Source organism: Haliaeetus leucocephalus, unplaced genomic scaffold (genome assembly GCF_000737465.1).
Source record: "Haliaeetus leucocephalus isolate CR32 unplaced genomic scaffold, Haliaeetus_leucocephalus-4.0 Scaffold262, whole genome shotgun sequence".
Taxonomy (NCBI): domain Eukaryota; kingdom Metazoa; phylum Chordata; class Aves; order Accipitriformes; family Accipitridae; genus Haliaeetus; species Haliaeetus leucocephalus.
Genome location: NW_010972698.1, coordinates 2966296 through 2982869, shown reverse-complemented (window position 1 = coordinate 2982869; position 16574 = coordinate 2966296). Strand labels below are relative to the sequence as shown.

At 43.1% G+C, this 16574-nt stretch overlaps 1 protein-coding gene across 1 annotated transcript in view; it reads right to left on the bottom strand.

Annotated features, from left to right (window-relative positions):
• Positions 1 to 6237: 6237 nt before the first annotated feature.
• AFF2 (AF4/FMR2 family, member 2) overlaps positions 6238 to 16574 on the bottom strand; it is a 257496-nt gene continuing 247159 nt past the window's right edge. The window contains exons 20-21 of the mRNA XM_010569133.1: positions 12458 to 12672; positions 6238 to 7963 (exon numbers count right to left, since the gene is read on the bottom strand). Coding sequence (XP_010567435.1) covers positions 7842 to 7963; positions 12458 to 12672 — 337 coding nt within the window. The 3' untranslated portion in view covers positions 6238 to 7841. The remainder of the gene's footprint in view (positions 7964 to 12457; positions 12673 to 16574) is intronic.

Genomic DNA, 16574 nt, shown 5'->3' with positions numbered 1-16574 from the left:
CAGTATGTATTTATAAAGCTGCATTAGGGCATACAGCACAGTATGAAAGGGAGAGGACTAGTTTTTCAGCTGGTGTAAATCAGCACTGACATCTACGGAGCTACTTAGAGGCACATCAGCTGAAGCTTTGGCCCACAGTCATCAGAAATGTACAACCATCATTCACTCCATATGTAAAACTCTCAGCGGTGGAAGTGCAGAGTGAAAGTGTAATCGACATCAGATAAAAAGCTGCTCTGTTACTCTAGTTTCTGATAACGCTTTTCCAGACTGTGTGGTCTAAAGCAGTTTTACGATGTGCTCTATACTGCATAGCTTTGCAAAGTACAATATTTCCTTACAGGCAAGGATTATGGTACATTAATCATTTCATTGGCATGATCAGTAAAAAAGGCATGATGATAAAAGCTTTGGGAGTTTATATGCATAGAGATACATTGGCAAAAATTAGTCTGGGGTTAGAGGGTTTGCTCCTTAGTCTGTGCATATCGGATTAACTCCACTGTCATCAGTAGTCCTATACCAGTTTACACCAGCTGAGCAACTTGTACTCTACCTCTGTCATAAATAAAGCATGTGTGTTGCTACCCACTATTCAGTTCATTCATAAATTCCAGGGTAAATGCCTCCTGCCAGTGGGTCAAAGCTTCTTTATGTCCGTAACGCCACGTTATTTGTCACTGAAGTCAATGGTGGTTTCCCTGAGCAAGGGCTGAGTCAACATATGGTCTGGTTGAAGAGCAAGTCTGCTTGCAGTTATTCCAGCACTAGTCCAGAGACCTTGAACTAATTTCAGCAGTGTGAGTGCTCAGCCAGAACAAAAATGGGTGTAATTCCATTGAATTAACTGGGTTAATGCAACTGAAGTTCTGGCCCAATAAACTTAACTCCAGTAGTGCTATGCCATTTTCGTTAACCAGCTTCTCCTTTGATAAACAGTGCTCAGCAAGCTCCGTAAGACTTGCATGATAGCCATATGACAACAGAATTTGGTCCCATGAATTCAACAAGCTGAGCCAAGTTACTTTACATTTGCTTAGCTCAGAGTTTGGTCCATTGTGGTTACAGTTGTCCATTAAAACAATAAAATTCACTTCAGAATCTGACTTCCCTTCTAATTCAGAGAAGGAAATAACTGAGTAGAAATTAGGGCTATCTCTACTTAATGGGTTTTTCAATGGAATTACAACAGGGTGACACTCACACAACTGTGAGTAAACTTATACTCAGCACAGAGAGCTTACAGAACTTGCATAGAGGGGAATTCAGTTAAAATCAAAGAGGAAAACAAGTCTCAAACAGCTGCATCATCGACGCACATGGCTTTTACCACTGGCATCAGTAGGACTCAGCTAGAGTCCTGTAAGCACGAGTGGTCCTGTGGACACTACAATTTAAATTGCAATTCTGCATACAGTGAATATTGCCTTAGTTTTATGATGTTACTACATGCACTGCTTCTGTCAACTCGTGTGGCGTTTCCAGATGCAGTGCAAGTAAAGGTAAGTGCTCAAATCCAAGTCCCATCCGCAGCCGCATAGCACCAGGACCTAAAAGCAATGCGGAGCCACAGCTCTGTTGCACCCAAGCGGTGGGGCTGGGGTCACTCCGTCCTGTTGGGCACAGCACTGGTCCCCCACCGTGTCTCCTGCACACCAATACTGTGGCCACGGCTACGTGGGGTTTCACACTGTGCAGACCTGTAGTAGCCCAACACCCTGAGCAGGCTGGGGGCTCAGGGAGCTCTGTGCGGCTCCACAGCCTGTCGTAGGCAAGGTCAGGTCTTTTCTGTGGCCTCTCTCCAAAGCACTGAGTACACACATCGCTACTTGGGTTGGCCGCTGGGTCCCTGGGCTTGGTCCCTGCTGGAGTTGTAAGGGAAAAATGGTTTAACTCGATGGTGACTTCAGGGCAGTGACAAGCATTAGCTCTTTGTGACATGTGGTGGCACCCTGAGGTGGATTAAGGAATTGGATGGGATGGTGCCGTATTTGGATTTTGTAGGATACCATGGTATAGGTGTTATTTTGCAGGACATATCAACAGTAATGAACCCCCTTTCCCAAGAAGTGCACACAGGTTAAATTCATAATGCCAGACCACACCAACTTGCCCCAGTTTCTTCAAACCACTCTTCACATCTTTACTGTTGCCTAATATGATTACAGGGTCAATGAGCTGCCTGAGATGTTGCTACATACCCTGTGGTTCTGGGCACAGCTTATCTTCATAGTATTTCTGTGGCAGTGCCTCCTGATGAGGCCAGGTTTGATTCTCACCTGACACCAGTTTTATGCAGCAACTCACCTGCACCTGAATTTGGCCTCATTTCTATCTGTAGAGCCATGGGATCCCCCTGGCTGTACACAAGATCTGAACTCAATCTCTTCTGACTTCAACAGCTACCACCATGGGTTTAAACTGGCGTGAGATGATCAGAATCACTGATCTTGGAAGACAAAAGAAACAGACAAAACATTTTTGAAACAGAACGGCTAAAGTAAAGCTACTGAGTCCATCAGAAAGGCAGGTCTGACAAGAATACTGCAGAGAAGATGGCTACTCTCTAAGTCAGGCAGGAACACTTGCATTCAGCAGCAGGGAGGTTTCGATAATGAAGGAGAGCCTAACTGAGCTTTTAGCCTATACATATAGGCTACAAAATATCAAGTGATATACCTAACATATGTCACTATATCTAGTGAGTATCTGTATCTCTCTCTCTCATTAGACAATACAGAATGCCTACACGCATTGCTGCGGTCTGGTTATATCAAGTCCAGGAGGAGCATTAGAAATGGAGGAACTGAGCCCTCCCAACATTAACAAGACTTATTTGATTCGTATTTATAAAACAGTATGTAAAGTAAAGCTGGCAGATGTCATAAGGACAGTGGACTGGTTTCTCCTCTTCATCCCCTTTGCCCCATTCCCAGTGCACTCCAGTGAGGCTGGGGAGATGCTGCGAGAGGCAAAGGCCCTTTGCAATGACACCTCGGTCTGCGGCCCTGCCCACGTATAGGACGTTTCTACGCTTGGTTCAAAATGACAAATTAATTTTCTTCGGTGCCTTGTGAAATATTTTGCCTTTCTTAAAATTTCAGGACACTGGTCTATTGCAGATGAGTTAACCTTCTGAAAACCAGTACGTTGATAGCATATTCAGTTTTGACACTGACTTCAGGGACTACAGGACCAAGATGACAGAGCTGTTGCTACTTTTTGTCATACCTTCATCGCCTGCAAGGAGACAACAGATGCAAACAGGACTATACACAAACTACAGAGGAACACTTTAATAATTCTGCTACCACTCAGCAGCGGTAAGAGTGTTTTCTCTTTGCAGCTATTGCATCTTTTTTTCCTGTGCTATGAAGTAATGAGCAAGGACCTTCTGCTGCAAACACACATACAAATCCATACATGTGTACACACACACGCATGCATGTGCTTGCTTCAATAATGTGCGTAGTGGAGTTTCTCCTGAACTCAAAGCAAAAAAGTATATTAATACCTAAGTCAGAATCCTTACCAGCCTCATTTTTGCTATCTTTTAAGTTGCACTCACAAAACTAATAATAGGATTTAGACAGCATTAAATACTGATAAAAAAATACAATGAAAACATTTCTTCCAAAGTACCTAAAAACTTGTCATTGAATCCAAACTGTTACAATGGAAGAACATCATAAATTCTGTGAAATTAAAAGCATAGAAATTAAGGTCCAGATTCAGTTTCTCGGATTTTGTTTCTTTAGGAGGAATGAAGATCTTGATCTTTATTCTTAAAAAAACCCCCACACTGATATCAACAGACCTGTTGCTATTTTTCAGAGGAGGTAATTTATAAATGAGAGAACACATTCACAGAGAGACTATTTAAATGACTAAAAGTCCAGAGACCATGTAAGAAAAAGTGAAATTAAGCTATAAGAAGCAAGCTGTGAAAGTTGCCACCAACACTATCAACAAAAAGGCTGTAAGCTAAACCAGAATGACTGAAAAAATAAAGGTAAGACAAAATGAAATAAAATACAATAAAAAGCACAAATACTGGGCCAAACCCGGCTACCCAAACTCAGGGTGAACCGTTTACACTCTTAGTTTGCTAAGTGTGGGAAGAGCTATTTGTCCTTTGAAAGGAGCCAAAGGAGCATTGCTAGGACCAGTGACCAGTGACCAAGGGGACATGGTCTAGGGGAACATGACCCATACGGGATACATCATCCCAGGCTTTCCCTCCGATCCCTGCTCTCGAGGACCCAACACACATCCCGTGCCTACAGATACTCACTGCACTCAGAGCAGGATATTCTGCCTGCACATTGTCAAATACTTCACTTAAGGCCTGCTGCAGCTCTTGACATGGAGGTTAAGTGCTATGTAAATGCCTCGCTTGAGCACTTAGGACTTTGCTGCCCTTGGATCTCGTACTGATGGAGCTCCCAAATACTTGCGTTTAGCCCTTTACTGGCATGCTCCCTTCACTGCTGAACTACTGATATTGCTCCAAACGTCCTGAAGCATGGGACACAAATGACAGTCTTGTCAGCTCTGGCAATTTTTTATGAAGCTTGGTGTCCTTAAATCCCAGCTGCAGAAATCAAGAGATTACATCACTGTCCCATTTTATCACTGTTAAAAACAAATGTGTCATTCCTGGCCCTCGGCATGCTTGAAAAATGCCTGAAAACATGTCATGAAATCAGTCTCAAAGCTCAGTATCCAGAAGGCAATACAAGAACCAAAAAAATTTATTTAAAAAAAACCCAAAACACCATGATTTGAAGCCAATCCTGTAATTTTTGGTGCTTGGTTCATGGGTTTGAATGCCTGAAGTGGGCAGTGTTAAGAGCAGACATAGCAAATGCCCAAGCAAACACATGCTGCTTCCCCATGGATTGAAACAAACAAACAATCTCATTTGATTAACTCTGCTGGAAGTAATATTTTAAGGGTAAAATGATTCCACAAAGATGACATGTTCGCATTTGAAATGAGATGAATATAGTGCCTGTAAAAGTGCAATAATCCTTAATAACTAACCCAAAAGAAGCATCATCCCCAGGGATAAGACGGTAATTCACTCTCCATATTTAATTTGTTTCTAAGCCGCTTTTGAAACAAGACTGCTAAATAGGAAGTTGGCTTGTGATCCTAGACTTGACTGCTGGACTTATAATCATGCCATTGATTGAGCATACATTTCAAACTAAGTCACAGGATACAAAATCAGGTGGGCTAATTCCTTAAGCTGTTTAAGCAGAAGATTGTGCACACAGGGTAAATTCAGAGATAGGAGTCTGTTTACTGGGGGAACAACAGGGGAAAGATAATACATTGTCTTCACTGAGTGACTGCAGCTAACTCTTTGAACAGTCTTGTGTCTGAAGATTGTATTTCAAGACATATCTATGCTTCATAAATGCATGGAAGTCTAGGATTTCAGTCTACATTAAAGGAACAAGTGACGACAATGCACTTAATTAGACTAAATAGTTACTGATTCTCATTAGTGAGATATTGCAAAAAGAATGGAAAACACTGGCTTATGACAAACCCACCCCAACACTACTTCATCTCAAGTACTCACCCTGTTCAAAAAAATGAAATACTTCAAGTGTTTTGTTTTCTTTTTCTTAAAAAAAACCCAACCAAAACCCACAAACAACAACCACCTTTCGTCTACATTTCTGAATAGTTCTCACTGTTGTGTTTTTATTCATTAGCTACTGGGGCCAGAATCAGAGTGACAAACACTGTCAGATTCACGTTTCAGCCATGTTACTGAAACCCTCAGAGAACAGATAAGGGTGTATCGACCACTTCAGTAAAAGGAATGTGCAGATAATACAGGATGTGCATGTTCTGCAAATGTCCTTTGCAGACAACCCTAAACTGGATGATTTCTCTAATTACGCACCTTGGCTACATTTATAATACAGTCTTCTGGAACAAAATATTAGGAAGTATTGATTTTTAAGAAATGGTAGTACTACAGGGAGCTAATATACAACAGCCACAGTAATGTTTGTCTTAAATGTGCATTGGGCAGAGTCCTTAAACTGCTTTTACTGCAAATATCCAAGGCCTGCTCTAAAAATCATAACAGTCTGAACCTTTTAAATGCAAATTTGTTCTATTTATCTGGTCACAACCCAGTGAGTAGAATCCAATAACTCACCAGATTAAAGGATATACAGGATTATATAGCAGAAGGTAATTGCAATTAACTAATATCTGGATGGCATTTAATACACATATTGTATTATTTCAATGAGATGAGACAGAATAATATTTACATTGCTATGAGCATTTTCTGTTTATAGAAATGGAATTTACAGTTCAGTAAGGTATGCAGGCATTATATCAAGAATGAGATGAGACCACTTAAAGTCTTGTGAATTATTGATATAAATTCATTTTGTTTTGTTTCATGCACCAGCGCTTCTTGCAGTGGCACCAGAAGAGCAGTGCAGTTTATAACAGGGGAAAAAAAGAAGAGGAAAGAGCAAATGTGAAATGGTGTAATTTATTCACAATTGCTTTGAAATTCTATCTGAATTGTCTCATTATTATTCACGCATTAGAGGAATGGTCCAAAACATGACAGCATGGGTAAACAGATGCAGAGCTTGGAAAATAGGTAATCTGACTGAAGTATTCATGGCCATTATTAAACAAATGTTATATTGCTTTTGGGTAAATCTGGTGATTTTATTTAATTTGACATTCTTTTCAAGATAGCAAGATAATACTGTTTGTTTCTAATGCTCTGAAATGAACAAAACAGGTGAAAATTGATGACACATGGAATTATAATGTTTCAACAGTAGCTGGTTAGTTAAACTTCTAGAGAGTTTCATGAAGAATCTGCATACACTTATTAATGGACTTTTACATACAATATCAATGCTTAGAGTGTAGCGGTCCTGTTAAAATCTGCTTTCACTGAGTCACTATGCAAGGAGAGATTGTTCTATAAAGAAAAATCTTGGATGAGTATTTGTTTGAGACTAAACAGTAAAACTGAAAGAAAATTCACAGATTTAGTATAGGAATGGTAGATAAGACTATGAAAGCTAGTATTTTGAAATTGCCTAAAACCTGCAATAAATTCTGCTGCCTACTGAAATTATTAAGCCAACAATAAACAGGAAGAATGGAATATCAAAACCTCATTGCATAGTGTGTCATCGTTCTTTAATGAGGCATTCCTTCAACCTTTTACCTCTTAACACCTTTGGTGATCTTACATTATGTACCTGTAAGATATTCAATGTTCTCTTTTAGAGATTAAGCCTATAGGAAGTATGAAATCTTAGGAATGTACTGTGTCAGGTAGTGATGCCAGAATTAAGCGTCAGAAAGCTTGGTTCAGGTTCAGAAGACGACTTTGAATGAATAGCTATAACTTCTACTAATTTATTTCAGAAGGGACTTCTCATATATACCCTCAAATATTTAAGACGCTTTGTACTATTTCTCAGGAATCCATATCTTCTCAAAGTGCTTTTTTGTTTTCACTTGAAGGCAGCATGGACTTAAAACAATACTGCAGGGAATGTACCGTTCCATAAAGCACATAAGGATGGCAGGATCCAGGAGACACAAGGCATAGAAAATTGTCGAAAATGATTAGATGGTACAACACATACTGCTCTTTGAGTCATAAGTTCCATTTATGGTGACTTCTACTTCCAATAGATAGGATATTAAAAAAGGCAATAAAAATGAAGTTACATGAATAAACTTCCAGAAATGAGTGGAGTTCCACCAGTGATCGTCTCTGCGCTGGTAGAGGTAGAAGAATGGGGATGTTATGAACAGGGCAGCAGTCACTACAACAAATGAGCCTCAATGCGGAGCCAGTGGAGTCCTTGGCGAACGTAACGAACCAGATTGGTCATACTGCTGTGTTGTGTTAAGGGTCCCATCACTGAGTCCAGGTCTACAAAGAATTCTGGAATACACAAGAAACAGAAGTCATTGTTTCAGGCAATAGTACAGAAATACATGTATCCATGACTTCCCACTCAGTAGCTGCAGTACAATTAGTAAGTTCTCAAGACATTGTGTACATAAGCACATGATCAGTAGGAAAGAATTTAAACAAAGGCAACAATACATTTAAACAGACCGAATTAGATTATCCATGCTGGAAGTCAACCACAACATAGTATGAGTGGTTGCCAATAGTTTTCGTTAGCTCTGATGATCTGCACTTTCAGTTTTCTGAGCCTAGGTTTGCTGATGGCATGATTTAAATAGCTGGCAATAAACTGTGGCGTTTCCTTTTCCATGCTGTACCCTCTCCTGGGCATGAAGAGCTAGTCTGGATCTTGCAGAAGACCTTGCTTGCTCTTTTCCCCACCCTCCAATTTCTGTTACTGTCATTGGAGCAGTTTTGGCCTTCTGCTCATCCTGCTGCAGCTGCAGGCCCCAGAGGATGTGTGTGGGGTGGGAGGGAATAAGGAAGAGGAGAGAGGGAACCCAGCAGAAAAATACCATCTAGGAGATGGGAAGCTATAAGGGGAAAGAAAAGATGGGTAAGGCCACTGGGATCAGGTGCTGGGAAGGGTTAACAGGAGGCCACTAAACAGGGCGCCACAGTTAGGAAGCATCACACCAGTTTACTTTATGCCATGTGTTAGGTGCTCTCTGGGTGAAAGACTAATGCTGTTAGGCCCAACAGACCTTTCCTAATTGCTTTCAAGGGAGAACTGGTTTGTGTCCTCTATTCTCCCACAGCTTGTCTTTCCGCTCACTAAGGTGCAGGCATTCCCACATACACAACACTTATGCTATATTTAGGTGAGTGGGAGCCCGCTCTCATTTAAAGTCCCTCAGAGCTCACATAACAACCAACAATCACACTAACGGGTGGCTGAGCCCTTACATTCTCACCCTATCTAAAATCCAGTGCGTGGCACTCAGCCAGCTAACACTGTATTGGCTGCAGTTCGGGAGAGCAGATGTGGGTACAAAATCATTATCAGTACTTTCTTCAGCAAGTAAGTGCTGCTTTGAGGTCTTCTATCCAAGTATTGACAGCCTGACCCTGGTCAGCTTGGGAGCTACAGCAGTATCACAGCACAAAGTGATTTGGCTGGAGGCAAGCATAATGAAAGCTTAGGGCTATCACCAGTTGCGTTAAGATGCTGCAGCCAGCAGTTACTTTTAATCTTCCTTCCTCTGTCTTTTATTCCCCTCCTCCAGTGTAAAATCAATACATTTAGAAGTGAAATAACACACTGCCTTGCTTCCATTCTGGAGATCTCATTCTAGGCTCAAATAAATAATAATTGCTGTTAACGCTGAGAATTTACCTTTAAAGCCTGATTTCAGTTTAACATTTCTTGAAAAAGCCACAAGCACTGAAGCCACTTACTAAAGAACAGGCCTTTGTCACTACAGACCTGATAGTTTTCTACTGTAGAGAAAAAGTGCTGCTAGCTTTGGAAGCTTAAAAAAATTATCTGATTTTGTAAAGTCAGCTGAGAGTTTGATGTTATAAATGGTGAACAACTCTCCAGGTGATCCAACACAAACCAGCCTTGTTTTGGGATTGGCTTTGGGAAGTCTGCAGTTTAGCCTGGCCTGCTATAGATGCAGAGTTTATTACAAACTCCATCTATTCTCCCACACCCTCTAAACTCTATCGACCAGAGGTATACGGCAGTATGTTCCCACTTTCCTTTTCAAACCAGATCAGCTTGGCAGGTCACAGTTCTGCTGTTCTCCCTCTTGCTATGCCTTTTTATTTCAATGGCACATCTTTTGTCAGGCTGACAAGAAAGGCTTCTGTCTCCTGCTCTGAGCCAGCTGGACATGAGTCAAGTCCAAACTGGGAGCGTGCAGGCATACTCAGAGGAGCACAAAACCTAAGCTGACAGCCGTGGACAAGGGGAGGCTGCGCAGCTCCTACAACATGGAAGAAATCTCTTGTGTCTGCATGGGCATGACCTAAGAAACATCTATGACAGCAGTAAGAACCAGAGCCAAAGGCTACTAGACATTACAATGATGGGACCACCTTTTTATACCCATCTCTATTAGCTCATCAGGGACACGTTCTCGGGCAAGATGTACCCTGTGGTTCAGAAGACAACAGACACAATGAGCGCTGACCACAAGGGAAAAAAAACCCCCAAACTAGTTACTGGATGTAATTTTTTCAAAAAGAAAATTCATTTTTATCTTAAATGTGGGTTTCTTGTGGCTTTGTGTTTGTTTGTTTTTTGAGACCATTTTTATTTCAAGGCAGGGGAAAAAAATCTCATTTTTTATGATGAACTGACTGCCCAAACCCCTGAGAGAGAAGCCAAGATATCTGTCTTTTACCTGGGACTCAAGGCAGAGTCTGGGCTTTGCACCTATCCCGTTTGCTGTCATGGGGCATTTCTGAACTCACAGTCCACACACCAGCGTACCAGAGCTTGGGCACTGGAACAGCCAGTCCAGCTGGCAAAGGTGGATTAGAGATAGCTATGGGGAAAGGGATGAGTCCTGTCCCAGACAGCAAGATATAGCTGTTTTGAATTATTTGAGAGATGCAGATGACATCTACTAAAATAATTACAGCTAGGTTTCATGAAACACTAACATTTCTCACATCGAAGTGTCTTAAATATATCCTTCTGTAAATGGAACCTGTCATGTGATATGATGAAGACCTGCAGAGTACCACAGCAGTCCTTATACACTTTTTTGTTACACCATGCATTTTTCAAATTGCAGTTTAATTGTGTGTAAGCATGCAACTTTAAATCAAGTATTTAATTAGAAATGAGGTATCTTTCCAGATGAAATGTAAAGACAGACATGCTATAGCATGTATGAAACTCTGATCTCTCTCCAATGGTTTATAATACTTAAATGAAATTTGAAGTAACACGAACTTTCCATTCCCTGTAACATGGCTGCAGTTTGTGAAACAAGATATGAAAGAACAGGGCACAACCCTAGATGTCTTGCTCATGTGAGAAACCCTTGTTCATGCATCCAGTCCCACAGAAGTCAAAGCGACTGCTCATCTGAATAAAGATTACTCCTATATGGCTTTGCAGAATTGGGTTGGTTTGATCGTAAATCAAAATGAGAACAAAGAGGAGCGTAGGGGGGGAAAATGCAGAGAGAGAGTCAGCAGGTTTTTTTCTCATCCAGCTCTAGGACTGATAACAGCAGTGGCTGGGTACATTTTCTGTCTGCTGGCTGAATGCCTGAGCTATTTTGATTCAATACCAAGTAGAACATTTAACAACTCCACAACACACAGGGCTAATTACAAGATTATCGCCATCTCTTTCTCCTATCAGAGCATCCTTCTGCATTCCCACTGTAACATTCTGCAGTACATTTGACAGGGAATCACTTTCACATTTTGTGAAAATGGATGCAGCTATGGAAAAAATCCAAAATGACTGCACTGCTACTAAATTAACCAAAGCGAACAAAGGCAAGAAGCAGTGGGGAGGACTGGACAGAACTTCTATTATTGTTCCTCATCCAGGGATAGATCATTATGACCCACCATTCAGACATAAAACTCTATAAATCTCAAGCTTAGTTTCTCTAAATCAGTGGAAATTTGCCACTGACATTAATGGGAGTAAGATCAAACTGCATACAGTGAGCACATTTGTCAGGAAAAGTCAGCCATCTAAAATCTCAGTATAATTTAAGAGAATGAGCCAATTCATGATGAGAATATTTCCCAGTTAGGCTGTACACCTCTAGTGTCAAAGAAAGCTTTGTCAATGATTTGTGCAAGCCCAAAGCTGGAATCTGAATAATTACATTATCATAGGAAGTTCACAGCTGGCCAACAATAGGCCAGATTTGTCCTTTAGTTACATCTCAGCCACTCCACTATACTCAATATAACCCAGTCACGAACTGCTTGCCAGAACTCCTTTGAAATGACTGTGGTAAAGACTTACATTTTGTTGTTAGGAATAAACAAGCAGATTTGCAATCCAACCATAGGAGAGTCAAGGTCATGGCTTTCAGTGGACATCTCCTAATCGGACTCCCTGCATAAACATAACATCTAATGTTTCCTTATTATCCTAGCTGGCATTTTAATAGTCTTAAACCCGTTGACAGAGCAGTCTGAAAATAACCTCGGTGCTCTATGAGAAGCTGAAACTGTGAACGAATTTGCAGACTCAAAAGCTCTCATCACTTGGGGCTCATGTTCGCTAAATTATTTGCCAGCTGCTCTGGTAACCCCATGTTCAGCGTGTGTTACACATCCCCCCTCTGTGCTTGACAAGAGAAGACACACGTTGGCTACAGTGACCAGCAAGCAGATTTGGTCTGTTTGCTCAAGCTGTCACAGTTGTGCTCTTAGATGCGGTGGTTCTGGGTCCAATTCCCAACAACGCCTACGAGAACAGAAAGCAAGCTAAAGCTGATGAGCCAAAGGGGACAAAGAAGAAGCCGAGTGGGGCACCTTTGTTCTCCTTAGTCAGCTTGTCAGCCATGTCCCAATGCTCGTAGCTCCGCAGGACGTTGTTGGTGATGTTGACGTGGCTGGCAGCCATGTGGTGGATGCGCTGAGGGATGGTGATGGTCCCCGCTGAGGAGGAGCCGGCGGTGCCCGCGCTGCTTCCAGCAGAGCTGACGGGGGACGGGCTCAGGGACATGGGCGATGGTGTTTCTGTGCTCCTGCGAGAGGAAAAGGGAGAGTGAGTCCCCCTCACACACACCACTTCATTGCCCTCCTAAATGCACTTGAAAAATTAACTCTGCACCCCAGTCAGGGGAGAATGAGCAGTAGTATCTCCTGGTTTTATGAGAAAGGAGAGCTTATAAACTGGGAATGACTGAAAATAAAAAGGGTTTTAATTCTCCCTATAAATGAACTGTTATTTAAAAAAAAAAATCTATCATAAAAATAGAGCAATCTTTCAGAGAAAGAAGTATCTCATAGCTGTAATGATTTTTCTACCTGCTGCCAGAAGCTGCAATGGCAGTTAGAAAACACTCAATGTGCAATATTGGCTTATTATCAAAGCATTTTGTGGCAACCACAATGACAGTTTGCTCCAAATACAGTCACCACAATAAGTAAAGTGCAAGTCTTAAAAGCACCCTGCAGAGCAGTATTAGGAGCTGAGGGTACTGTAGGATTATGAATATCTCTATAGGATTCTTTAAGACTGGCTATGGAGATTTGTTCTTAATTGCCTACAGTTCATCCACACAGTTTTGTACAGAGCAGTGTTTTAAGTTACCTACTTAGTGCAGCACTACTGTTCTAATATAGATTTTCCTTTAATTCTAACACCAGCAATTAGGAATTACCTGCTGGCTGCAGGCAGTGTGGAGGTCAGCACAGCAAGCTCATGTTTAGAGCTGTGCAACGCTGAATGCTCACATACAGATATTCTCTTTGAAAATTTATAGAATCATAGAATCCTTTAGGTTGGAAAAGACCTTTAAGATTGAGTCCAATCATTAACCTAGCACTGCCAAGTCCACCACTAAACCACGTCCCCAAGTGCCACATCTACATGTCTTTTAAATACCTCCAGGAATGGTGAATCAACTACTTCCCTGGGCAGTCTGTTCCAGGGCTTGATAACCCTTTTGGTGAAGAAGTTTTTCCTAATACCCAAATAAACCTCCCCTGGCACAACTTGAGGCTGTTTCCTCTCATCCTATCACTAGTTACTTGATAGAAGAGACCAGCACCCACCTCACTACAACCTCCTTTCAGGTAGTTGTAGAGAGCGATAAGGTCTCACCTCAGCCTCCTTTTCTCCAGGCTAAACAGCCCCAGTTCCCTCAGCCGCTCCTCATAAGACTTGTGCTCCAGACCCTTCACCAGCTTTGTTGCCCTTCTCTGGACACACTCCAGCTCCTCAATGTCTTTCCTGTAGTGAGGGGCCCAAACTGAACACAGTATTTGAGGTGCAGGCTCACCAGTGTTGAGTACAGAGGGACAATCACTTCCCTGCTCCTGCTGGCCACACTATTTCTGATACAAGCCAGGATGCTGTTGACCTTCTTGGCCACCTGGGCACACTGCTGGCTCATATTCAGCTGGCTGTTTACCAATACCCCCAGAGCCTTTCTGGCTGGGCAGCTTTCCAACCACTCTTCCCCAAGCCTGTAGTGCTGCATGGGGTTGTTGTGACCCAAGTGCAGGACCTGGCACTTGGCCTTGTTGAACCTCATACAGTTGGCCTCAGCCCATTGATCCAGCCTGTCCAGATCCCTCTGTAGAGCCTTCCTACCCTCCAGCAGATCAACACTCCCCCCTAACTTGGTGTCGTCTGCAAACTTACTGAGGGTGCACTTGATCCCCTCATCCAGATCATTGATAAGGGTACTAAACAGAACTGGCCCCAATACCGAGCCCTGGGGAACACCACTTGTGACCGGCCACCAACTGGATTTAACTCCATTCACCACAACTCTTTGGCCAGGTTTTTACCCAGCGAAGAGTACGCCTGTCCAAGCCATGAGCAGCCAGTTTCCCAGGAGAATACTGTGGGAAATGGTGTCAAAGGTTGTACTAGAGTCTAGATAGACAACATCCACAGCCTTTCCCTCATCTACTAAGCAGGTCACCTTGTCATAGAAGGAGATCAGGTTAGTCAAGCAGGACCTGCCTTTCACAAACCCATGCTGGCTGGGCCTGATCACCTGGTTTCCCTCTACGTGCCACGTGACGGCACTCAAGATGATCTGCTCCATAACCTTCCCCAGCACCAGGGTCAGGCTGACAGGCCTGTAGTTCCCTGGATCCTCCTTCTGTCCCTTTTTGTAGATGGGCGTCACATTCGCTAACTTCCAGTCAACTGGGATCTCCCCAGTTAGCCAGGACTGCTGATAAATGGTGGAAAGTGGCTTGGTGAGCACTTCTGCCAGCTCCCTCAGTACCCTTGGGTGGATCCCATCTGGCCCCATAGTCTAGTGTATGTCTAAGTGGTTTAGCAGGTCGCTAACCATTTCCCCTTGGATTACGGGGGGCTTCATTCTGCTCCCCATCCCTGTCTTTCAGCACAGGGGGTGGGTACCTGGAGAACAACTGGTCTTACTATTAAGGACTCAAGCAAAGAAGGTGTTAAGTACCTCAACCTTTTCCTCAGCCATTGTCACTACGTTTCGCCCCCTGCATCCAATAAAGGGTGGAGATTCTCCTCAGCCTTCCTTTTGTTGCTAATGTATTTATAGAAACATTTTCTATTATCTTTTATGGCAGTAGCCAGATTAAGTTCCAGTTGGGCTTTGGCCCTTCTGATTTCCTCCCCGCATAACCTCATGATATCTCTGTAGTCCTCCTGAGTTGCCTGCCCCTTCTTCCAAAGGTCAAAAACTCTCCTTTTTTTCCTGAGATCCAGCCAAAGCTCTCTGTTCAGCCAGGCTGGTTTTCTTCCCTGCCGGCTTGTCTTTTGGCACATGGGGACGGCCTGCTCCTGTGCCTTTAAGATTTCCTTCTTGAAGAATGTCCAGCTTTTCTGGACTCCTTTGCCCTTCAGGACTGCCTCCCAAAGGACTCTGTCAGCTGGGCTCCTAAATAGGCCAATGTCTGCCCTCCAGAAGACCAAGGTAGCAGTTCTGCTGACCCCCCTCCTTACTTCTCCAAGAATCAAAAACTCTATCGTTTTGTGATTGCTATGCCCAAGAGGGCCTCCAACCACCCCATCACCCACAAGTCCTTCTCTGTTCACAAACAACAGCTCCAGCGGGGTGCCTTCCCTAGTTGGCTGACTCACCAGCTGTGTCAGGAAGTTCTTCCACACACTCCAGGAACCTCCGAGACTGTTTCCTCTCTGCTGTATTGTATTTCCAGCTGACATCTGATAAGTGGAAGTCCCCCATGAGAACAAGGGCTAGCATTTGTGAGACTTCTCCCAGCTGCTTATAGAATATTTCGTCTGCCTCTTCATCCTGGTTGGGTGGTCTATAACAGACTCCCACCATGATACCTGCCTTGTTGGCCTTCCCCCTGATTCTTACCCATTAACACTCAACCCTTTCATCACCATCGCTGAACTCTGGACAATCAAAACACTCCCTAACATACAGGGCTACACTACTGCCTCTCCTTCCCTGCCTATACCTTCTGAAGAGTTTATAGGCATCCATTGCAGCACTCCGGTTGTGTGAGTCATCCCACCATGTTTCCATGATGAAATTGTTTCAGTCAACAAGATTAAGGGTTCCAAAAATCTCTTCTCTTGCCCCCATTTGGAACCACTTACCTAAACAAACGCATTCGATTTGCTGTGGAATACACTTGAAACACAGGGCTGAAATGTTCCTGGCACTCTCTGCATGAAGCAAAGACACCAAAACTCTCCGGACTGGGATGTTGCAACCCGTTCCCTGACAGGCGGCCACTGATGTCTCATGCTGTGCAACAGCATCAAGCTCACTCAGTCTCATTATGGGCCTGATCCAAACCCCAGGAGAGAAAGGCTCCTCCTCTTGGCTTTATAAGCCACCGTCAGTGGTCCCGAACATGAAGCGTGGGCACAGACCTGCTGTGCTGACACCTTGCAGGTGCTGTGAGACGGACTACCACCACGGCACAGCCTTGGGCTGAAAGGCATTTA